General features: G+C 39.5%; 1 protein-coding gene across 1 annotated transcript in view; it reads left to right on the forward strand.

Annotated features, from left to right (window-relative positions):
- Window positions 1-26,404, forward strand: part of csmd3b (CUB and Sushi multiple domains 3b) — a 417,790-nt gene that overhangs the window by 112,219 nt on the left and 279,167 nt on the right. The window contains exon 3 of the mRNA XM_085395224.1: window positions 19,011-19,123. Within this exon, the coding sequence (XP_085251350.1) occupies window positions 19,011-19,123 (113 nt within the window). The remainder of the gene's footprint in view (window positions 1-19,010; window positions 19,124-26,404) is intronic.

Here is a 26,404-nt window from a genome sequence, read left to right on the forward strand (position 1 = left end):
ATTATGTTGCAGCAGACACACACTGTATATCAGCTGTCCATGACAGCATCACGTTACCTCAGTCTCAGTGTTTGCTGAAAGGTAAACAGTAGTTTTTTTTCTCATTTTCTATCCTTGCCATTGTTTCCTTCTGTCATTTCCTTTGATCTTTATGATGTGACATAATAATCAATAGTGAACTCAAGCAAAAGCAAAACACATACAAAGGAAAATCAATCATCTTTTTTTTTTCCCAAAGAGATTCATTACTTCTTTCCTTGGGGTGTCTAAGTGTCTCAGACTGACCATTTCATAAATGTGGTGATTTTTCTATACATCAATAAGCAGACATTGTCCATGGTTGCCTGGTCCCTAAAGCTACATGTACAGTATCTTTTTAATTTGATTTAACAGAATACTTGTGAAACTGCACCACCTGGGTACACTTTCCTTTTAATTTGAAGTTATCAGTGTTTCATCAGTTATTCTTTGTCAGCAAAAACCCATATGAGCATTTTTTTTGCCAGGCCTGCTTCCTTTTTTGCTTCACTCATGTATGGCACCGACATGTACAGTTAATTTATCTGTTTGATCCTGGAGTAAAACACAAATGGATAACGTAACATTGCATTTGCAAGGGAATTGCGAAATTAACATATATTAAAATATTAATATATTAATATTAACATTAACATATATAAAACTCAAAGGAATTGGAAAACATAGATATTAATAATTGCTGACCTCCCCATGGCCATTCATTCTACACAAAAATAATTAAGTAGTTAACAAAGAAATGACATAAAAGCTATTCTCTCTTTTATTATCTGTCATAGAAACAGTTAAAGAAAAAAAATCTGGGCAATGAGCTACAAGAAATTCTATAATTTTATACATTTATTTCTTAGAATTTGTTCCCAGAGAGTCACGGTTATTCTTTGAGCATCTCTCTCACTCTTTGGTTGTCCTTCATTTGTTACGGCAGCAATTCTTTATCATACAGAAAAACTAATATATAGTGTTGAAATTGCACTTGTCTTGTTTTATATTATATCTCAGATATTAAATGTGTGTTTAAATTTCTTTACTCTGACAGAAAGGGGAGTTTCACTGGTTCTGCTCACATAAGATCAAAATGGGCTATAAAGCCCCTTTCGCCACAGCCTTTTAGGGTTTTCCATTTGGTAATAGTACCTGGTACTGGATACTTTTTTAGTACCTACTTGCCCGGGGTTCCAAGGGATAGAAGCAGGTACTAAAATGTGATGTCATCAGACTGCAGGCCACCAATTGGCTGGTCAATAGAGTCACTCAATGAGTCATGGGAGCCTCTCATTCACGAAAATCTAAACCACCGTTTTTGTTTCCCGAATCGGGCCAAAAGCCACAGATCGAACAGCTGGTGTATTGTTGCTTTGATGTCCACCTTTGCTGTATAGCGTTCCTGTTGCATATTAATTATGTCATGGGACGCGCAGATGCATTGCTATGATGACAAGCACGCATACAAGGTAGTACTGGGTTGTAATGAAAAACCAGTCGATCCGAGTTGAGCTATGGCGATCCGTGGCGAGTCGATCTGAGTAGGTACTAATGGAAAAGTGGCTTATGTGGCTTACAATGCAAAATGAATTTGACATTTCCAGTCAACACTATATGCACTGAAACCAGTTTGACATTTCATTTAGTTGTTTGGGTAACTGCTTGTATGCATACATGGACATGCAGTAGGACATGTTTAAAGCTTACAAGTAATGTTCTGGTAATAATTTCAATCTCCACCCCAGAGAGGGGATTGCAGAATAGATCAGAGACGGGCAGATATAAGGATACATAAACGCCCAGACACTGAAAGGCTGAGAACAATGCTTTTCTGTCTGCTCTGCTGCGCTCTCCATTATCCTTCAGACAGAAATACAAGAATTCAATTAAAAGACCATGTACTGACCTTAACACACACACACACGTGAACACACACAGTGTTGATGTATCAATTAATCACTGTCTGTCACCTGACTTATTATAGACTATGTATCCTCACTAGGCCATGAGAATTTTATATATATCTACAACGTTTGTGTGTGCGCATGCATGTCCATGTGTGTAAGATGTCCTTCCACTCTATAATGACCATTGTTATTCCCAACCCTTAAAATAATGTTTGTGCCAACAGGCCCTTTAATAGGATTTGTGTGTGTGTGTGTGTGTGTGTGTGTGTGTGTGTGTGTGTGTGTGTGTGTGTGTGTGTGTGTGTGTGTGTGTGTTTGATTCATTAGTATGCAGTGCTGTTCTGTACTTGCCTCATGTTATTAGGCATTGAAATGAAATGACTGAGTATGGCCTGAGTCCTGGGGCTCAAACTAACACAAAAAGCTAAACATTAAACTGACACAATCAGAGACACACAAACACATTCACACCGTCAACCCTGAAGACATATGCTCTCGATGTCTATTTCAATTTCCATCGAAGGCTAAAGTCATTTTATTGTGGATTCTTAAAATTGCTATTTTGACTGAAGAACGCTATTTATTTTCACACTGCTGTGAATTAAAGTCACAGACTCTGGTTGGCCCATTGCTATTGATGTCATGGTCTGCACAGGACCTGAAGACTTTCACTGGCTTTGCGCCAGATACCTATTCCACTTTTGTTAGGATAAATTAAATAAACAGTCTCATTTATTTAGCATGCTACACTGAATGCAAATGCTTTTATTCACATTTTATGTTTAATAGATTATACCCATGCCCACATATATGCTGTAAATCTTAATGAATTTATTCAGCCCTGTAACAGCAATATTTGTACTTGTCCAAAACTCTACCAAAACTAATGAGACTATGCGGTTTAGAGCAGCCAAGGGGGATTTTTATGGACAGAAGTTACATTTTCTGATTCACAATCCTTTCGAAAAAGAAAGTGCATTTGGATATTAAAACTAACTGATGAGCCATCTGTCACAAGTAGGTGGGAGCTGAGCAAGAAGTTGAGCCAAGTTGTTGATATGCAGTGTTGGGAAGGTTACTTTTAAAATGTATTCCATTACAGAATACAGAATACATGCCCCAAAATGTATTCTGTAACCTATTCCGTTACGTTACTCAATGACAGTAACGTATTCTGAATACTTTGGATTACTTAATATATTGTGGCGAGTTCAGACAAGGAGGAGACGGAGGTATCGTTTGGTCTTGCTTCCCGTGAGCTAGCCAGGGAGCACAGCCGTTTATTACATTTGCAGAAGAACACACTGCCACTAGCTAACTGCTCAGCGCGGCAACCACAACACACATAGGGCGCCCTCTGACCCCGGAAGGACACACCGTCGCAGCGAGAGGGCGTCACCCGTCACCATGGCAACATACACAAAACATAACTGTACAAGCAGAACCCCGAACAGCCCTGACCCGCTACAATATTATCATGCTTTTTACAACAACGTGAATGTACTATTGCTGTGTGATTTATTACTATTACTGAAGGTCCGCGACTCCGAACTGTAGTAAAGGGACCTCTGACTAATGCTGGGCTCACACTGTGCGATTTTTGGCCCATTTTGAGCCGATTTTTGAGTCGTGCGATCGTTTTGGCGATCGGCCCGATTTTGGCCTTCATCGTGCGTCGTGCATCGTGTAGTATACGTGGGGTAACGAGAAGCGATTGACACCTCACGACCAGCTCCCGATCATCAATCGCTTGGTCGTGAGGGTGTCACCGCAGTTTGCCACACTGCGCACGCGCAAACACAAATGTCAGCGAAAAAGACGGCGTAGCACGGCAGTGCAGCGTGTGATCTGGACACAAGCGATGGAGGCACAACCTGTAGAACCATCCGAGCCCTTTCGATGTGGCCTCACAAAATTATCACGACCACAACAACCGTGAAAATAGTTGGATCGACACTGCTGCTCAATCACAGCTGCCTGACCAATGTTTTTCATTAGCAATTTAGCAAAGTTGATGGTGGTGGTGTGTCTGTGTGAGTGAAAGACGGAGAGGGAGAGCGAGCGACAGAATTTCTGTTATAACCTTCATTTTTATGGACGCACAGTGTGAGCACTCAGGTCGCATCAGAGCATCGGGCCGTATAGTGTGAGACCCTGCATCGTGACCTATGAACTTCTAACCCCTGCGAGTCAATCGTACAGTTTGAGCAGGAGCTGAATCGCGCGACTGAAAAAATCGCACAGTGTAAGCCCAGCATAATACGGCGGGGTCCCTGTCGGCTGGTAGCCGAAAAATAGCTCTACTTTGTTGTGTGGGTCAACTTTTCTTGCGACAGACAGAGAGAGGCGTTGAAAGGCTGCTCCAACGGAACTTGTTGTTTTCGGAGGAAAACACGAACACAGTGTACAGTCGAGTCTTAATAGCTTACTTACAACTGGGCTCGTCAGGCACTCTTCTTGGCTGCAGTGGTTATTATTATATTTACATGCTTCCAGCTCCCGTTTTTGCTCGATGACTGCTCGTACCTTTCCACTCCCCTTTTTCTCCCTCCTAGCGCTCACAGACACATAACGTGTATGGCAGTCCATTCTCCCAGCAGCACGGACTACACTGAACATGATGCTACATTCTTTAGAGCTATGCTTGTAGCATTCTGCCTGTTAGCTTAGCACAACAACAACAACAACGAAAAGGCGCTCTCTCACCCAGGAAACACACAGTCGCAGAGAGAGAGAGCGTCGCCCTGTAACCATGGCAACCGTAACGCTGCCGCCTGGAACAAAAGAACGTAGCTGTCAAACAAAACCCAAACAGTCCTGACCCGCGACAAAATGAAACAGGAAAGTACCCCAGTGTATTCCATTTATTTCAACAAAGTAACTGTATTCTGAATACCACCTTTTTAAACGGTAACTGTAACGGAATACAGTTACTCATATTTTGTATTCTAAATACGTAACGGCGGTACATGTATTCCGTTACTCCCCAACACTGTTGATATGTGAAATTTAACATTGCACTCAAGGGTTTGCTGTATCAATTCTGCACTTCAACCTGCAGATTTAGATGGGTCTTGTGTAAGTTAGGCATCTAATTTAGTGTTTCTTTTTCCCTTGTTACTTTTACAATAAAGTTAAGCAACTATTTCTGTACAGGGAGTGCAGAATTATTAGGCAAATGAGTATTTTGTCCACAGCATCCTCTTCATGCATGTTGTCTTACTCCAAGCTGTATAGGCTCGAAAGCCTACTACCAATTAAGCATATTAGGTGATGTGCATCTCTGTAATGAGAAGGGGTGTGGTCTAATGACATCAACACCCTATATCAGGTGTGCATAATTATTAGGCAACGTCCTTTCCTTTGGCAAAATGGGTCAAAAGAAGGACTTGACAGGCTCAGAAAAGTCAAAAATAGTCAGATATCTTGCAGAGGGATGCAGCAGTCTCAAAATTGCAAAGCTTCTGAAGCGTGATCATCGAACAATCAAGCGTTTCATTCAAAATAGCCAACAGGGTCGCAAGAAGCGTGTGGAAAAACCAAGGCGCAAAATAACTGCCCATGAACTGAGAAAAGTCAAGCGTGCAGCTGCCAAGATGCCACTTGCCACCAGTTTGGCCATATTTCAGAGCTGCAACATCACTGGAGTGCCCAAAAGCACAAGGTGTGCAATACTCAGAGACATGGCCAAGGTAAGAAAGGCTGAAAGACGACCACCACTGAACAAGACACACAAGCTGAAACGTCAAGACTGGGCCAAGAAATATCTCAAGACTGGTTATTCTAAGGTTTTATGGACTGATGAAATGAGAGTGAGTCTTGATGGGCCAGATGGATGGGCCCGTGGCTGGATTGGTAAAGGGCAGAGAGCTCCAGTCCGACTCAGACGCCAGCAAGGTGGAGGTGGAGTACTGGTTTGGGCTGGTATCATCAATGATGAGCTTGTGGGGCCTTTTCGGGTTGAGGATGGAGTCAAGCTCAACTCCCAGTCCTACTACCAGTTTCTGGAAGACACCTTCTTCAAGCAGTGGTACAGGAAGAAGTCTGCATCCTTCAAGAAAAACATGATTTTCATGCAGGACAATGCTCCATCACACGCGTCCAAGTACTCCATAGCGTGGCTGGCAAGAAAGGGTATAAAAGAAGAAAAACTAATGACATGGCCTCCTTGTTCACCTGATCTGAACCCCATTGAGAACCTGTGGTCCATCATCAAATGTGAGATTTACAAGGAGGGAAAACAGTACACCTCTCTGAACAGTGTCTGGGAGGCTGTGGTTGCTGCTGCACGCAATGTTGATGGTGAACAGATCAAAACACTGACAGAATCCATGGATGGCAGGCTTTTGAGTGTCCTTGCAAAGAAAGGTGGCTATATTGGTCGCTGATTTGTTTTTGTTTTGTTTTTGAATGTCAGAAATGTATATTTGTGAATGTGGAGATCTTATATTGGTGTCACTGGTAAAAATAAATAATTGAAATGGGTATATATTTGTTTTTCGTTAAGTTGCCTAATAATTATGCACAGTAATAGTCACCTGCACACACAGATATCCCCCTAAAATAGCTAAAACTAAAAACAAACTAAAAACTACTTCCAAAAACATTCAGCTTTGATATTAATGAGTTTTTTGGGTTCATTGAGAACATGGTTGTTGTTCAATAATAAAATTATTCCTCCAAAATACAACTTGCCTAATAATTCTGCACTCCCTGTAAGTAGTACACTATATGGACGAAAGTACTGGGCCACCTACAGATTACACCCACAGGAGCTGCTTAACCATGGAAACTCATGCCATTAAACACATAGTTTTTGTGCTGATGTTAATGCCAGAGGAGTTTTGGATCTCTGTTGTTATTGAGTCAGCAAAGTGTTGGTGATTTTTATGCACTATGTGCCCCAGCATTCTTGCAACCTCACTCCTTGCTCTACCTGTTATACAGCTGTTGCAATTTAACCGAAAGCACCTGAATTCAAAGATTATAAAGATAAGCCCCAATACCTTTGTTGATACGCTATATATATTAAAAAGAGAAAAATGGTTGCTCCTATTACAGGTTATTGCTCAAGTCGTACTAATGCAGTAAAAACGCAGCCAGCCCACTGATACATTTATATTTACATACTGACACTGACACTCTGGACTCACAAGCACAGAAATTTAACCACAGGGTAAACTTTTAACATGATTTTTCAGTATGTCTGGAATAAACTTCAGTATTGTGTGCTTGGTGGTTGAGACACCTCAAAAAGTAGAATAAAGCCACAGCCTACAGTAAAAGACATCCGAAAAACCAGCACGGTGGCCTCATACTTAAACCAAGGTACCTTATGTAGTACTTTAAATTTAAAATGTATTGGAAAAATGAAACACACAAAATCACTTTTTAAATTTGGAATTTTTATAAAAGTTCTTATAATCAACCAAAAAGGGCCAAAAGCCTTCAGGCAAGAAGCTGCGATAACAATGAACCCCTCATCATTAGACACCTGTACATCCAAGTGTTTGCCAAGTGTGTGTGTTAATTTATTATTATTTTTTTATTGTGTGTCCACTGCCAGTGTTGGGGAGTAACGGAATACATGTACTGCCGTTACGTATTTAAAATACAAAATATGAGTAACTGTATTCCGTTACAGTTCCCGTTTAAAAAGGTGGTATTCAGAATACAGTTACTTTGTTGAAATAAATGGAATACACTGGGGTACTTTCCTGTTTCATATTGTCGCAGGTCAGGACTGTTTGGGTTTTGTTTGACAGCTACGTTCTTTTGTTCCAGGCGGCAGCGTTACTGTTGCCATGGTTACAGGGCGATGCTCTCTCTCTCTCTGCAACTGTGTGTTTCCTGGGTGAGAGAGCGCATTTCGTTGTTGTTGTTGTTGTTGTGCTAAGCTAACAGGCAGAATGCTACAAGCATAGCTCTAAAGAATGTAGCATCATGGGCAGTGTAGTCCGTGCTGCTGGGAGAATGGACTGCCATACACATTAAGTGTCTGTGAGCGCGAGGAGGGAGAAAAAGGGGAGTGGAAAGGTACGAGTTGTCATCGAGCAAAAACGGGAGCTGGAAGCATGTAAATATAATAATAACCACTGCAGCCAAGAAGAGTGCCTGACAAGCCCAGTTGTAAGTAAGCTATTAAGACTCGACTGTACACTGTGTTCGTGTTTTCCTCCGAAAACAACAAGTTCCGTTGGAGCAGCCTTTCAACGCCTGTCTCTGTCTCTCGCAAGAAAAGTTGACCCACACAACAAAGTAAAGCTATTTTTCGGCTACGAGCCGAAAGGGACCCCGCCGTATTAGTCAGAGGTCCCTTTACTACAGTTCGGAGTCGCGGACCTTCAGTAATAGTAATAAATCACACATTCACGTTGTTGTAAAAAGCATGATAATATATTAAGTAATCCAAAGTATTCAGAATACGTTACTGTCATTGAGTAACGTAACGGAATACTTTACAGAATACATTTTGGGGCATGTATTCTGTATTCTGTAATGGAATACATTTTAAAAGTAACCTTCCCAACACTGTTCACTGCGTAGGTCAACTGTTTGAATTTGTGACACTCTGTGTTGTGTAGCTTTTTGTTGTCTCCAACAAGTGAAAAAGATAGTTATTACCACAGACAAGGTTATACACCTCAGTACAGACAGACCACACACAAAGGAATACGAGGCTGTTTGTTGCAGTGAAACCTGAAAAATTGCTAAGATCACCATAAGCTGGCCTCTACAATCCAACACTAAAAAGAAAAACACATTTTATTATCTCAGTTATTTCCAGCTGAAATGCCTCTTTTGCACTCTCTTCTTAGTTTAGTATATTTTAAGAATTGTGGATTCACATTGCTGCACAATTATTGTGTTAGTAAACAAGCTTTGCATTTAAAAGCAGAGCGAGAGGAGATCTTAATTCATCTGACAGGATGGCATGATTGTCAAAACTGAATAAAAGTATCTGCATACGTTCCCAACAGTTGCAATAGAAATACAAATATAGATAGCTACATTTTACCTATTAGCAGTGAGTGATCTAATGATCTGATATTGTCGCTGATCAGGAATTTTACAGATTTGTCATTAATGGAACTAAATTTAAGTGTTTCATTCTGAAACCAACCAACCTAGCCTCCCCTGTACCATCTCGTTTTTCCCTACGTGCACCTACACTAAGTAACTACAGTATCTTTGATATTCAGCTACCTTTCCCATGACTCTCCTGTCCCATTATAGACATCAGTGCAGCAGTGGGTTGGAAGACCGATGCTGCCAGAACTTGACTGGGAGGTGGTTTACATACTACACCTTATCAAACTCACTAAGGCTGCATAGCAGAAGAAGGAAGCCATCACACTATTCCATCTGTCTCTACAAGATGTGGGATTGGAGTGGAGTAGACTTACTGAAAAAAACAGCTCGATGGCATCAAGGCAGCAAAACAACATCAAAGTGATTGAAGATGTTAATTACCACTTTTACTCCTAATGTTATGTTAGGTTACTGTAGTAAAAAGATTCAGCCTAAGTTTATATTTAGGTTAACGTTAGGACTAGCTTTACTGGTTATGCTTTAAAGTTAGTGGAAATGAATTTACGAGTCCACTGAAGAATGTTATGTACACGTGTTTCCTCTGCCGTCATATTTCTTCTTCTACATTCCCTCTCTCTCTCTCTCTCTCTCTCACATCCCATCTCATCCCGTCTTTCCTTTTTGTCTCCCTCCATCCATATATCTCTCTAACGACTGTCCCTTTAAGGTGCTGTCAGTCATGACACCTCCCCTTTAAATGCCAGCAGACACCTGCAATCTGTCTCTACCTATCTACAAAATACAGGTGTATGCATTTGCAAGCACACAAACTCTTTGTGTGTGTGTGTTAATGTGTGCCCCTTCCATTATATGCATTCATGTGTTTGTTTGCCCTTTTCTGTGTATGCGAGTCAGGTTTAATGGTAAGCGATGGTGTAGCCAGCAGCCTAAACAAGCTTTAGCTCACGGGGGCAGCACTCACTATCTGTCTAGCTGTCTGAAAAAGAGAAAGAATGAGGCAAACAGAGGAAATATTTGTGTGTGAGAGGAGGTGAGAAGTGTGTGTGGTGGGTGGAGCTTTATCATTTAATAGTGGAAGCAGCATCTCCTTTGAAACTTTGTAACACTGCAAGGATGCTGGTTACTGTTAGGGAAAGGACTCGTGAGGGAAACTAAGACTTTTAAGTGTAAGTAATTGTAAGCAATTCCTCTTTAAAAGCCCTTCTTCTTGCTGCTTAGTATGAAGGTGGCAAGTGAATATCCTTTGCATATGTTATCTATTGTATCACGACAGTACTCTACTGGCATTATTTCTAAAAGCAGTTCTTAAACAGAGCCTTAAATTATGTAAGCAAAATGTTTTTCATTTCCCCCTTTCTCTGTAGTTATTTCTGTTTGTCTGTTGGCAAGTTTATGCAAAAACTGCCAGTGTGAATTTGATTAAACTTGCTGGAGAGGTGAAACGTGCAAAAGAAGAACAAAAAAAAAAGTGCAGATCACTTTTCTTAAAATTGTGATAGGGCATTGGCCTTGGCAGAAGATTGCACTCGGAGTGCCCTTCCAGTTAAATCAATTTGGAGATGTAAGAACACAAAGCCAACAAGAATAAGTTTAAGTTTAATATGTTGCAATGCTGTTATGAAATTCTAATTATTAGCCAGCCATTCTACACTCAACATGCACGAAATACTGACGCTCATAAAAAAAATAAAAAATTATTAAACAGCTAGAGGAAGCAGATTTCCACTTCACAATTATTATCAGTGTGAGTCTCAGCATGTTTGTCTAGGAACCTCCGGCGCTGACAGGAAGGTTAATCCACTATTCAACCCCAGTCAGAGTGTCTTTCCTTGGGGGTGCACACAGAGCGCTGATGGCCCCTGTCACCTCCAAAGACGAGAACCCCCTGCCTCTGCAACACAAAAGGATTTATCATCCCAGGACATCACTGCAATGCTGGAAGAGAATGGAAAGAGTGAATGTTTGCACTGCTGGATGCCAATAAATGTGACAAAGAGAGTCTCACAGATGTGATGAGATACGCATGAGCAGACACATGGAGGTGGCATGAGAGAAGATAAAAAAGAGAGACTGTACATGCAGGTTTCTGCCTGTTTTTAGCTTTAAGTGATGTTTATTAGAGAGCATGAACATGGACTAGACCTCAGGCTGTACAGTGCCGTACAGCCTGAGGTCTAGAACTACCCTGTGAACCCTGTGAAGGAGCCATGTTCGGTTTAGTTATGTAATTATTGTCTAGGATGTCACACAAGGAAAACAGAGAAGAAAATAAATGAATGTTTTTTGTACAAAGCAATGCGTGTATTTGCAAATAGCAATTAGCCAAAGCTTTCTTCATTCAGTGATTCAGGTTTGTACTGCAATGTCATTAAAATTTTAACAGTGACCTTTGGTTAATATTAGACTACTGGCAAATGCTAAGTCAGTTTAAAGTTTGCTTTAAAAGAGAAGTTGTCAAAATATTGAACAGGAAGTCCTTGTTTGTTGGAAAAGGTTAACAAGGTTTATTATTTTTATTCACGGGTTTGCAGATTAACTCAGAGGACACCTTTCTGTATGCTGACTACTCTCTTTCACTGCATCCTTTCTCTTCACTTTCTCTTTGTGATGAATGGAAACGGTGAAACGTAACCTGACCAGGGGGGACTTTACTATGTGCTTTTGTGTATGTGGTTGTCCATGTGTGAACTTACTTATATGAGGCTAATTTTATTGGCTTGCATATGCAACCTGCTAATACACAATCAAATGGGTACACCAAAATGCACACACAGTTCGGGGCGGGTAGAGGATGACTGATTTACAAGACACGCCAGCAACTATTGACCACATGTACTCTAACCTGAAAAATGGCTGTGTGTGTGTCACAAAGGCAAGTGTTGCTAATCAATCACTCACCACAGACCCTGAACTTTGAACACTAGTAAAAGAAATAAATCTACTAGACAAGAAGTGGAGGAGTGGGGAATGAAGGTGAAAAAGGTGGGGGGGGGGGATATATTTTTGTTTTGTTTAGTTTTGCTTTTACTTTTAGCAGAAGAGGCTGATTTTGTTATTTAGTTGATAAGGTCATTCATTTTTCCAAAATAGCTTTGTAATTTGTTCTTTTAAGTCACAACAGCAAATCATACATTTTTATCTCTAGTGTTCAAAAACGTAAGTTTAACAATAACTTTCTGTACACTAAAATTACAAATTTGCAAATGCCTCTCAAATACAAAAAAAAAAAAACATGATAAAAAGCTTGTAACGGCAAATCATTAGAGTTCTTAATAATGGATCAGTATGTTCAGTTTTGTTAATATTTTTATTTTTTGTAATTAAACATTGAATTTATTGTAATCTGTCAGTTTATATACATTATTTTATTGTACTGAGCTGCACATAATCAGGCTTTGCAGTCATTCTTTATGTTCGCAGTTTTATCTTGTTTAGGTTTTTATTTCTCTTCTGTATTTTTTGTTCCTACCTGTTTCAAATTGTTCCCTAGTATACACCTGTCTGCCTATTTGATTAGGATTTTCTTGTCTTCTGCTCTATCAGACCGAACTATTCATTTGATTACTGACCTTCAGGCTCTGTGGGTCAAAATAAAACAGATTGCTGTGAAAAACAAACCTGACACTGTTTATGGCATGCCCAATATTTGCAGGGTAATTCTCTTTATTTGAGGTTCAACCATGAGTAATTTTAGACTTCTATCTTGGAACCTAAACCCCTGTAACTTGGCATAGTGTACTGTTTTCCATTAAATAAATGTTTTTGCCCTAAAATTTTGTATTTATTTTTTTTTTTACCACTAGACTGCTCTAAGTATGATCTGATATAAAACTTAGTGTCTTTGGCTGACAGGTCTATGTCAGATCAGTCCAGATTTCCACTGTTTTGTAAAGTACTGTGTTTTATTTTCATCCCATTGGGCTCCTCTGCAGGTCTATTTCACTCTCTTTGAGCTTGTGGTTTGATGCTTGGGTTGCTAGAAGGCAAATAAGTGTCTTTGACCCATAAAATTAGGTTACTGATTGGGTCATGTTGTTGTGATGTTTATGCTTAGCTAGTCAGATGAGAATCTACTGAGATAATGTCGATGCGCCATTGTGTCACAAAAAAATCATCAAAACAAACTGTAAACATAACTAGCACCTCAATCAGTCTTGCACTGTGGTCCGCAAGTGATATTTACCCGCCAGATGATGTACAGCAACCCTTTTTATTACCCCTCAACTGTAACAGGCTGACCGGGTATTGTCATCACCCGTGGCAACATGGACATCCAAGTTTATGAGTGAAATAACTCAAGAACAAAGTAATGTAGGAGTTTCAAACTGATACCATACTACTAAAAATCTCAGACAAGTTTGAATCTCAGTGCCCTTGACCTTAAGAACAGAGGTCAAGGTCTTTTAAAACAATTCATATGAATGGGATAACTTGAGAAGAAGGTGACATAGGATTTTTAAATTCACACATGTGAATCTCTACCCATGATAGACATCAGATAAGTTATTGATATGATGAATGATGACATTTACATCATTAATGACTTCACCTCAGAAACAATTTCACACAACACAAAATTTTAGCTAACTATTACTTACTCCATAAAGCCCCTTTTGTTTTAATATTTACAGTTTTTCTTTCCCATTCTCTCTCTTTTCTTCATGGCCGTGATGGTAATGAAACGGGTAACAGGAGGAGGGACTCTGCCAATCACATTAGCCATACTGCGTTGTTGCTTCTTTTTCAGAAACTAAAGCAAACGGTGTGTGTTTTCTCTTACCCTTCTGTTTTTGTATTTGTGTGTGACAGCACAGAGAAGGCACTCTGCTGATATTAGCTTCATTCACTCACTCGCTAATGTGATTTTGCTACACACAAAACACACACACACTCATGGGCATACGCTACTACACACGGTCCCATGGGAATAGACCTTGAGTGCCAGTCGCCCACTGCTCCATCTTTCGTTCAGTTTCTGTGAGAGAATTTTGGTTTTACCTCATAAATCTGAGAACACATAAATGCTGTCGCTGTGCTGTCCCGCATATTGAAAGATTCAGCTGAGGACGGGGGGTGGGTGGAAAACAGGGCAGGGGATGCACCTTCAATAATCTGAGAGCCAAATCTGGAAGTCTGCTTTGTTAAATATGCAGGTCACATTCTCCAGATGGCAAAGCTATTACTTACATGTTTTCAGGTGATTTGGCTTATAGTTTTCTCTGGAACCAGAACTCTCAATTTGTGCTCCATATATACAATACAGTCCAAAGGTTATGAGCAACTACTGTGTTCTTTAAATTAGGAAGGAGCCAGATTGTCTTATAATTTTTAGCAGTCTTGAGCAGTAGTTCTCCAGGCTTTCTGAAGGTCATTCAAAGTGTTTCTTTAGGCTTCTTTTTCACTCATTTTCAGTTTAGCCCTTTTACCTGGTAAATGGACTGGTTCTTATGTAGCTCTTAGCTACTCTTTCTGAGCTTTACACAACTTGCCTCATTCACACAAACACTTTTTCCATGCAAGTGCTTTCTATCTAAGATTCATACTCCGATGGCTGCATCAGAGAGCAATTTGGGGTTAGTATCTTGCCCGAGGATATTTGGCATGCAGACTTGAACAGCCAGGGATCGAACCACCTACCTCCTGAGCTACAGCCACCCCCCGATTATTTTTGGTTCGCTAAGCCACTTAACACTGACCTATGAATCATTCGAGTATAAGACAGGTACCTAACTCAAGGGATGAATCAGTGTTGTGTCTACACATAACAGTCAACTTGGCAAAGAACCGGTTTTAAATAGTAACTTTCTACAATTTGCTAGCAGCAGTCTGTTGTCTAATTTTCCCCATTTTTTTTATCTGAATCTGTGAAAGATATGCTTAAGAAAACAGTCTCTCAGCTATTAATCTATCTATGGCTAAGATGCCGCTCATAAGGATGGGAAACAGCGAGAAAAGGCTGAGGTTTACACAGGTACTGGACTGAAAATCAGTGACAATAGGTCTTTTGGAATGAATAAATAATAAGAAAAAAGGTAATGGCGACTTTAGTCTTTGATGTAATTTACATAATATTTTAATAGAACAGTCAGGAACAAAACCAAGGGAGTGTTTGTTTGCACTTTCAGCTGTTATGTTTTATCCATCATGGCGGGCTACAGCTGTTAAGGAAGAATACAGTAGCCACAGTTAATAAACTTGCACCAACAACCATTGTGCTCTGAACAGATGCAGTCAATATGCTAACCAAGAGTGATGCATGCATATTCTTTGCTCAGTTACATGTTTCCTAAATTGGCAGATCTGAGAGAATTTTTTTCGGCATCGCCTTTTCTAATTTTTTCAACTTATTCATAATAATCAACTTTTTAATCATTTTCCTGTTGTGATCTCTTATAACTGTCACATGGCCAAACTCTGTAACTCTCAGCACTATGAGCGCTGGTAATGTAAGATGACACACCAAAGTATCAGCCACATCACAAATGAATAATCTCATATTTAAAAGGCAGGGGTTTTTTGTTTCTGTGTGTGTGTGTGTGTGTGTGTGTGTGTGTGTGTGTGTGTGTGTGTGTGTGTGTGTGTGTGTGTGTGTGTGTGTGTGTGTGTACTGCTTTGTATTTATTACCATGACATTTGGTTCAGCTCTGGAGTCCAGATATTACTTTCATCATAAAATAAAATAGAGTACTGGGGGTATATACACATATGTGTATTGATGGATTGTTTCTGAAAGATGTGATGCATTACAAGTAAGACATTAGAAGCCTAGAAATGGGACGGAGGAGGAGGAGTGGTCAGAGATTTTATTTTCTTTGTCTCAAGAGCATATAAAATGTTGTTATTGTTGTGGTGTAGAATTCTTTCTGTAATAGCAGATTGTGTTAAACTGAAATATGACTTAAGGTGCTTCATCCAGGGAAACTGTTATTTTTCATATTTAAAAAAAAAATCACACACACAGATAATTCAAGGGGGGCATCTGTTGATTAGGGGGTAGAGCGGGTAGTTAGCAGATCATAAGGCCAGTGGTTCAATTACAGCACCTCTAGTTTCTGTGTGAAAGTGTCTCTGGTCAAGATACGGATCCTCAAATTACCTCCATTAGTGTGTAATGGAGGTAATTTAATGCCAAGAATAAAGCATTGTGTGGATGGATGAATGTGGTTTATAGTGTAAAGAGCACTTTGAGTGACAAGTAACAGTAGAAAAACCATTAAGTGCTGAGCCACTTGGACATTTTGTGCTTAAAAAACAGTTAATTATACAAGACGTTGCTAATTAATCAACTAAATTATATATATTGTTTACTAGAGTGATCAAAAACCTAAAACCTATGTCATGTGTGCACTCAGCATGCACTCAGTTTGCTAATGATATGTTGATTGTTGCACAGTAATCCCCGTTTTCAGTGGGAGAAACATTTCGTCACTTGGAGGAAGACGTCACTCAGATGACATCTAGACGTACAGAATCACGTTACACAGTAATAACTTGATATTACTAAGGTTCCTGTGACTACTGCCTAAACTTTGTGTTTTACGGCTTTTTCCTTTTACAAACTTTGCATGCACACATGCATAAACAGCATTGCGTTTACTGTAAAGACAGATAAAATGGAGAGGGAAGTGAGGCCAAAAAAGGGCAGCTTAATAATGCTGAGAAGAAAAAAACAAAACAAATAGAAGAAGAACTGAGAGAGAGGAAGACAGAGATTTACTGACTGGAGATGAGATCAGAAAAAGCCCAAAAATAGAAATGAAGCTGAGGCAGAAATGCATAGATGAGAAATAGATTAGGAATGGAGAGGAAGATTAAAGAGATGGTTGGGTACTTTTAAAAAGGTGGCCATTTGCACTTTGAGTGGTTTTGGATTAGAAGGGAGAGAACAAAGAAATAGAAAGGGAGTAAGTCAGTTGAGAAATGAGAATCAACATGTGAGCCTGGATGAGTTAAAACGATTCGGGGGGGGTGAACAGCAATGGAAAGCAAGCTGACGGAGGAGATGGAAGCTGGTGCAGGACAGTCGGCTTGAGCAGAAAGAAGTGGAGGGAGAATGATTAGTGAAGAGTGAATTTACAGAAGGGGAACAAATCTGAACTAACAACTGAAAAAAGTGGAGCATTGGGGATTAAAACAGGGAGGAAAATGGAGGTGAGATGGAGGTAAAGAAAGATGAGAAGAAAGCAGAGGAGACAGCAGACAATTAATAAATATGACAAGGAGGATGTGAGAGGGTAAAAGAAGTAGGATAGGGAGATTAAAAGATGAGAGGTAAAAAAAAAAAAGCAAACTCATAATGGAGCATAAAAGCAAGGTAGGTGGCAGAAGAAGAAAATGAAAGAAGGGCAGAGAGGAAGAATAGATTGAGGGAAGGATTCTAGACTTAACTGTGGTTGTTTTTGCTGATAGAAAGCTTAATAAATTAATATGTGGAGACAGAAAGAAAAACGGGAAGACATATTGAGAAGAAGGATGAGTGCAGGGATGTAGCAGGAGAATACAAAATTAAAGCAAGTCTCTGCGTGCTGTGAATGTTTTAAAAATGTAAAAGCACTTTGTCATAACTGGGGAAGCGTGTTATGCTAAAGTCTCAATACTAGTTAGAGGTCACAGTCAGACATCGTTTCTCTTGTTGCAGTAACATGAAGCAGATTACTTTGAACAGCTCACAGGTACAAAAGTGGCTACACTGAACTTGTCTTCTGTGTTATAGCAGGTGTATTCTGACATGCTTCAAGTGTCGTGTTTATGTGTGCAGAAAGAGTGGGGAAGAATAAAACACAGTTAAGTAATAAGCTGTGTCCTAATTGTTAGGAAGGGGAGAGAGTAAGTGGTAAGTATGGCTAAAGGAAATATAGATACAAAGGAAAAAAATAAAAAAAAAGATGGTGAGACAAAAGAGAGGGAATATATCTATATACAAAAGAAGGCCAGGAAAAAGAGATTAGCAGAACTGAAGAGGAAGGGTAACAAAAGAGATTTAGGTGGATAAATGCCACAGAAGGAAGTGGATGGAGGAGATGAGAAACTACATAGGGAGGGGAGTGAAGGCAAAAGGCAAAAAATATGAGTTTGGTGACTTAATGCTAGAGGAGAGGATGGTATGAGTAGATGTAGGCAAGGGGAAGAGAAGGAGGAGGCGAAGGAAAGAGGAAGGGAGGAAATGGAAGGAAGAATGGTAGCTGCAGGACACGAGAAAAATGTGTCGCAGTGGCAGCAAGGCGGTTTGGCTCTTTTCCCTACCTGAAAAAGCGCTGGCCTTCCATTCCTCCTCTTCGCTTCCTCCCTGTTTATTTCAAGTAATTCTGAGAGCTAAAGGCCCACCTACGAGCGGTAGTGGGTAAGCGTATTTTTCAAGGTCAGACTCAAACATGTTGAGTGCACATTAAAGGGGGCCTTGGCTTCCTACTTGACTCTTTTTTTTTTTTTTTATTGTTTACTGATCTGCACACAGATCCATTTCAGTATTACTAGCTGGCTGACCAGATTTCATAGCACACTTTGATCTGATGCCTTGACTTATTTGAAAGCCCCCATTAAAGTAGATGTTTTTTACAGGGAAATGGAGAGGGTTTTTGTGCTCTGTCTAAGAGGCTCGATGCCAGGCAGTGGTGTTGGTGAGGACTGAGAAGAGGTTTTATACTGTCTTTACTGTTTTCCATTTGTCTTCTCTGTCACTGTGGTACTGACTTCAGCAAAATGAATTCCTCTTTCTGAATCCTAAAAAACATCTATCAACGTACTTAAACACAGAGTGTATGAAAAGTTTTTTATTACATAAAAGCCATTCATTGCTAAATGGGCAACGGTCAAGGCTGTTAAAAATGTTTTTTCCTCTCTCCTGTAAGTACAAGATGGGTTCTTGTTAATCTTCTGCTGATTTATGCATTCCCTGATATTTTCCTTGTCACTGCAGGTTACTATCACCAAGGCTTTTATTTATTCCACAAAAGCAAGTGGCTTGTTTTTCTCATACTTAATGTGTAATGTGTTGATCATGTCAGTATATTATCTTCTCTGTTTATACAGGTTAACAGGTTTCCAGGTTCCACCTCCGGTCACCAGCACAGGAAATGTCTTCTCGTTGAGACTGACCAGTGACTTTGCGGTTTCTGCACATGGCTTCAAACTCAACTATGAAGGTCAGAAAGTGTCTGTGTTTGTGTTTGCGTGTCTGGCTGGTATGTAAAGCATAAATATGCTATGCTTCACTGCTGACCTTTATATATCTGATAAATTAATAGCATAAGCCGAGACCCACTCTGAGTACTAAATATCAGGTCAAATTCCATAGGACACATCTCGTTGTGGGTATGTACTGAGGCGTGTAGGAAAGATGGACACTCGCAACAAACACTCGACCTTGAGTGAGCCCTTGTTTTTCAATCAAGAAGTAAATGAAGTGGTCCACTGTGTGTTGTCTACCCCAAGCAATCCCTGTTTATTTGTTAGACATAGTGTACTCTTAAAATACCACACGTAAGGTTTTTACGTCCTCGTGTCTTCACTCAGTACATGATTTTAAGTCAGTCCCACTGAGAGCCATCCAGATGCAGAAAGTTTCCAAGAAGGACTGCTATGCCCTGAATTCAATATGCATTTTCTGACTCCCTCCCACTCAGCACAGGAAGAGACTCCCTAGTGGGTGACAAGTTCATACCTTTTTTTTTTTTAAAGTAGGCTGTTATGAGAGAGAGGAAAGCATAGATAAACAAAAATGACAAAAATGTGAGCTTACTAAAGATTATATAATGTAGACGTGGAAGAGCAGAGCCCAGATGTTTGGGCGCTAAAATCTTTCTCATACATTTATGTTTTTTAACTTAAACAAAAACAGACAAGTCAATCTGTCCTTTTTACATAACCACTTTAATATGGTGGAAGAATTTACCAGTTGAAAAATGCAGCGTTCTGATCATGCTGTGGAGGAGTGGAGTCATCGCGAGGGGAACTGCTTTTGCCCCCTTCCCTTAGGGCCCAAATAAACACTGTGGTGCCATAGTCATACATAAGGAGAGGTAAAAGTTTGCTTGTTAATTAAATTTAGCGCTCACTGTGAATCAACACCATATGCTGGGAGCATTAAAGATTTGAGATGAGATTCAGATAAGAAAAACTTTGATGTCCTCAACAATTCAGTGAGTAACAAAGCATAAAGCATCAAACTGAGGCAACCACATTACACTGGGAAAACTAGCAACACTTATTACTTGATTCTTATTGACTGAATAGTTTCTTGACATGCTAACAGATTGCATGGCAACACTATAGTCCCAATATGTAACCCCAAATGCCCTCTAAAAGATCATCGACACAAGGTGTCATTTAGGTAGACATAAATTAGACACGAGTCGGTAACATAATCATTTGCAATGTATCAGTTAACAATGCAAAAATACTGTAGAGAAGAGAATGTGAGAAGAAGGTGTTTAACATAATTCAAGAACAATTAACATAATTTACAATTAAACCTGTTGTCTTTATCATAATGTGTTTGTTATAGGTGGTGATGATGCACAACACTTGGGCAAAAATGCCTCAGCAGCTATACCTTTGAATGAGCTTCTTTGTTGTATTTTATACCTCTGCTTTCTTTTCCACCATTTATCACAAAGTGGCTACAAATGTTCAGTGAAAGTAAAATGCCAAAAACATTATATAGAGTGTAAGTTATAGTCATTCATACTACTTTTTAATACTATTTAGTGTGAATATAGCCTCTGAAGAAATGCTGTGCTGCCCTTACAACAGCAAGTCTTACAAATTAGTTCCTGAAATAGTGGTGGTTGTGATTAATGGCAATTTGGATACTATTTCATAGGAACAGGTAAAAATAATAACATGGTTAATGTTGCATGAATTCCATTTATCTGATTCTATGTCTGAATGCTGTCTCCCCAAATCCCTCTGAAACCTGGAGTGTTATTAAAAAAGCACTTTGGTCAGATCAAAATACCTGCTTTTACTTTTTGTATATGAAGCTATTTATAAATGACTTGGAATACTTAGGATACTTTCTAATAGTGTCAGTGTTAGTAAAGATGGGACCTCGTGTAGTCAGACACACACTGCATTTAGTTCATGCATGAAAAGCATAAAGCAGATGTGGGCAATGAATTTTAAAATTTGTTGTCCACACCTGGCATAAAGGATTGACACAGAAGTGCCTTAAGCCAGTATTTCTTTAATGGCCACTGAGGGCAATAGCTGCGGTGTCAAAAATAGAAGTCTCTTTGAAAGCGGCCCTCACATTTGGCCTCAGTAAACACTCCCTGGATGCCTTTATGGGCTCAGTCACACATTTAACTCATAGTGAATAAAACACTGATTAATTAGTATGTTTTTGTCATTAGAAAGGATGAATATCCAGGATACGCTCATTAGGAGATTGACAAGTTGTTAGAAGTTGATGATGAAGACACTCGTCTCCACGCTTTAAAATTAATTAGTGGGTAATTTCAGCTGTTTTATTACTCGAAACATGGTTAAAAAATGGCCTACATATGTGCTCCAAAATGGATTAAAGTCACTTACCAGAGGAAAAAAAAGACCACCACCATGATGCCTCTGTACAGTAGCCACACAGGCAGTGTTACCTGTAAACCTTTAACTTGTCAATCTAAACTACGTTTGTGTAAATCTGTACATGCACCTCAAACACACCTTATTATGATCATCAAATACCTAGCTCCTTGTCATAAGCTTGACGCACACAAATAAAGGCCTGTTTTTATCTAGATCTAACCTTTGGTCCAACCTAAACCACTAACCGAAACTCAAGCCTTAACTCCCAGTCCGCTGGAAAGTACGTCCCAACATAAAACCATCCAGATGTCCTCCCCACTTTCCAAAAAATATCCTCTTCCGAGGTCTAAACTGGTCCTCACAAATATAGATGGCTAAATGCATAAATATGTTTGTCACAGCTGTTTGCTGTTCAAAAGTATACACTCTTCAACTGCCTATGTTCGTCTTTGTGCATTCTTTGGTGGGCCTTCCGTGATATTCTCTGTGTAGGTACAATAGCTGATTGGCGTATATCTTATTTATATGTGTGTCTGGTGTGCTGCAAGATGACAATATCACTGATTGCAAAGTGTCTGGATCTAAATCTCCACACATGCTGTGTGCGTGTTTATGTGTGTGCCGGTGCCACTTGTGTGTCGAAGCAGTTGTCCCAGATTTATTCACTGGCACAAATTTTTACTTGCTACTTGGCCCGCGTTCATCCTGCGTGATAGTGTGTTTCTGTGTTGATGTTTATGCGGGCATGTGTGTGTAGCTGTGATACAGAAGGAGTTTGCTCTCAGTGAGAGCATCCATGGGACTTAGCTGAAGAGCCCCTGCTGTTGATACATTCAGATGTTTGACTTGCTCTGTGTGAATAAGGGGGTTTTAACAGCAGACCACATTGCAATATTAAACTTACTTCTGGTCGCTCTTCTATTGAATTTGAACTTTTTAGACTGTCCACAGCAGACACCTAGGCTGTATATTTATACAGCAAGTAGAAGATTTTCTCTGAAGGAATTATCCACCCAAGTTTGGACAGTTTTTGGCAAGTCATTCACAGTCCATGTAATCCTTCCGCCTAATCTGTTTCTGGAGCCATCGCAGAGTTTTGATTTTTGCAGGTACTGACTTTATGCTTACAGAAAAACAATGAGCAAAAAATACCTGCTCATTATCTTTATTACAAGCCATGAAAGTGAGTTCATCATGGCAGTATCATCCTGAAGCAGGCACTTCGCAGAGGCAGATTTAAATAATTTGGCAGGTGTTTAAAAATAGGCTGTTTGTGAATGCATTTTTGTCAACACTATAGCATGAAAGATGCATTTTCACAACGTTACAGGTGCACAGTTCAGATCAACACAAAGACGAGTTTGAAGATGGTCCCAGAACTCAATGGTTTCACAGCTGAGTGTTTTTAGTTGGTTGAAATAGGGCTGTGCGATATGACCAAAATCTCATATCCCGATATAAGACATCTATCGTCCCGATAACGATATAAACCACAAAAATGTAACATTTTTTGTAAATTCTGTGAATCTCGGGCAGCTCGACTTGCGGGAAGTGTTTCCTGCTGCGCGTCATGTAGCTGGAGTCGAGTGTTTTAACCGATGCATGAAACTATACATTTTTAGACATAAGTTATAACGGCCGCCGTTTTCTTTGTGAGCATTTATTGCACGGTGTGCTGCGGGAAAAAGCCTGTTCTAACGTTTGAGTCTAAGGTTTATTTTTTAGCACCTGGCGGCTCTTTTTTACTTCTCATCCGTGAATAATCTGCTCTTTCACGTGATTCAGTTTATTTTGAAAAGTCTCAACAGGATCTTGAGCTTTATTGTGAAAGGTTTATGTGGAACATAAACAAGCAGACACGCGATGGTGCTACTGTTGTTGGTGGTTGCTAACCACAAGGCATAAAAACAGGCGCTTGTCCGTCCGTAGTGTGGTTATATAAAATATAAGAGAAAGAGAGAACTTTAAGAAATTAATATAACCACTACAGTGACCATCAAAACGATGAAAAAATATTGCCGTAAACAGTTTATTTTGCGACACCACGAAACAAACGATAGCATAAAATGAAACGATAGACGTTTTTATATCGTCATCCGATATATATCGTTATATCGAACAGACCTAGGTTGAAATATTGATTGTTTACTTCAGGGATTTTTTTTTAAATCCCATCTGGCCTCAAAATGCCTTGGAACTCTTCAATCAGGTGTGCAAGAGAAATTGGAGAATGCGTATGATGACAAGAATGTCTGAACTTAACTGCCCTGCCTGTTGCTTCAGTGTATTGTGGATACGGGTGAATGGATAATATTGAACTGATAGATCAGTTAATATACTGTGTAACTGTGTACCCATGACATAAATTGTAATAAAGCAGCATGATTATGCCCACTTTATAAAGCAGATTGCTGTATAGGACGAATTTTGCGTTCAGCATGGCAAAGATACAGTAGGGCTGCTTTAGCCTTGGCAGCCTGCCTGCTTGGTGGGGTACACTTTGATGTGATTGTTGGACTCCTTGAACATTTCTTCCTCTTCCTCTGAAGGCTGTCAGGTCATAACTAATTCATGCTTTAGCACATACCATACAGTGTGTATATGTGCGCGTGCAAGACAGAGAGAAAGACAGTGATGTATTATTTAGCATGATGTCGGAGGCAGTTTGATATTGTGCTGATGAGACAGAATCACAGATTATCAGAGCACTTAGGCTACGTTCACACTGCAGGTCTTAATGCTCAATTCCGATTTTTTGATCAAATCCGATTTTTTTTGTCTCCTCGTTCACACTACAAATAAAATGCGACAGCAAACGCGCTCTAGTGTGAACGCTCAAAGCGGCCCGCATGCGCAAAAGAAGATGTCACACACAACGCGCTCTGTTTAGACCAAGAACAAACAGTATTGTTTGACTGATGGCCGTTAATATAAAGACTTCGGACTTTACGTTTCCCAATTTTTGCTTTAAGTTATTTTGTTATTTACATAATAATGTAAATAACCTAATAATAACCTTATTGCTGTTTAAGAGAGGAGCGGTGCTTCAAAGGATAGCTGCAGATTTCTGTCAGAATCTGCAGATTATACAGTACAAATAAAATGTTTACGTTGTCTTCCCAACAGTTTCACTGACATCTACACTGGATGGCTAGGAAGCGTTCGCGATGTCTTCTCGGGCGCTGATAATTGGCTTCAGTCTTGTGTCGGTGACGTAAAAGGCGGATTTAATGCGACTTGACCGTTCAAACAGCAGTCGCTTTCTAAAGCATCGGATATGTATCGGATTCAGTACCACATACGAAAGTGACCCAGATCGGATTTGAAAATATCGGATTTGCGCCGTTCACACTGTCATAGCATGATCGGATATGGGTCGCATAGGGTCAAAAAAATCGGATTTGATGCGCTTTCGCCTGCAGTGTGAACGTAGCCTTAGACACGCACATACGCACACTTACACCCTGTTCTTTCCCAGCATGATCGGTGTTGAAATCATTTTTTCCCTTCTTATTCTTATTTCTCCATCGTCTACTGAGCCACCTTGTGCGTTTTCATCCTCTTTCACCCATTTTAATTCCTCTTTTGACCTCTAAAGACCATGTGGTCTCATATGGGGGCATTCAATCTAGGCTTTTCTACACATTAAACCTAATTTTGCTCACTAAAGTATTTTATAGGTTTTTGTTAGTTTGTTTTTTACACAATGGGGACTTTATTGTGTTATTGTGTAAAATAAACTCTTGCTAAACTAGCGCTCATACACTTCCATAAATTTTTTTGTACTTTTAGAAAAACGTTTTGTTTAAGAATAACAGTTTCCATACTTACAAAAACACATAAAACACATAAATCCCGAATAGTTACAAAAAGATTAAAACTGTATTTTAAACAAGTGCTGGTGTCCTGTGAGGTTAATATGTTTAGATTTGTTTTTTGCTTTTCATATTACCTTTCACATTAAGGTAAGGAAAAATTAGTAGGAACAATCTGGTTGTTCAGTCTGACATCACTAGCAGTGTCTGGACCTAAACTCCGCTGCAGGTCCATATATCAAACGATCACTATGGCATTACTGAGAGTAGAAAAACTGTCTAAAGTCTTTCATCTTTAATAAAATGATCAGCGTTCTGCTCTACCAGGTGTAACAATTGAGTTTAACATCCAGGCATCCATGAAAATGGAATTTATGACATTTAACGGAGTTAGAAGTTAGCAGGGAGTTAGCTCGCTAGCTTCTATCTAAATACAATATAGCATGTCCTGACTGCGGGGTTTTGGAAACAAATTAAAATGTACAGCTCTGTTATCACTTCCAGCATAAATGAAGACAGAAAACTAAACAGCAGTGACATTTGTAGGGTTGCTGAAGTTGGGCTAGCTGGTATATAAAGATGTGCTACGTGACCGCTAGCGACACAGCTATGTTAGCATAATATAAACAAGCTAACTTTTTTTCCACTGGATAAAAGTTAACGTGAGTGTTCTCGGTGGTCAGGAACAAATGTAATCGCATGGCAGGATGCTGTAAAAGGACCAAACTTCAGCCAGGAGAACAACTGAGATAATCCATCCACAATACGAGGTTAGTCATTCATATACTGCTGCATGGGCTGGGCTGTAGTTACATCCTAAGGTTTTAAAAACTTAGCTTAAATAAATGATTAGCGGTAATAAAAGCCGAGGTAGGTCAACAGTGATCACTGACTGTTTTAGGAGCTTTTTGAGATTAAATAGAAGAAAATACATAACATTAAACATGTTAACAACACAAAAGCCATATTAAACGCAGACTACTTTAGGCCCGGAAGTAGGATTCGTCACGTATGTATGTGTGTGTATATACATATATATATATATATATATATATATATATATATATATATATATATATATAT

Source organism: Rhamphochromis longiceps, linkage group LG22, assembly GCF_057381845.1.
Source record: "Rhamphochromis longiceps isolate RC_006_pf linkage group LG22, R_longiceps_female_GT1.1, whole genome shotgun sequence".
In the NCBI taxonomy this organism is placed as follows: Eukaryota; Metazoa; Chordata; class Actinopteri; order Cichliformes; family Cichlidae; genus Rhamphochromis; species Rhamphochromis longiceps.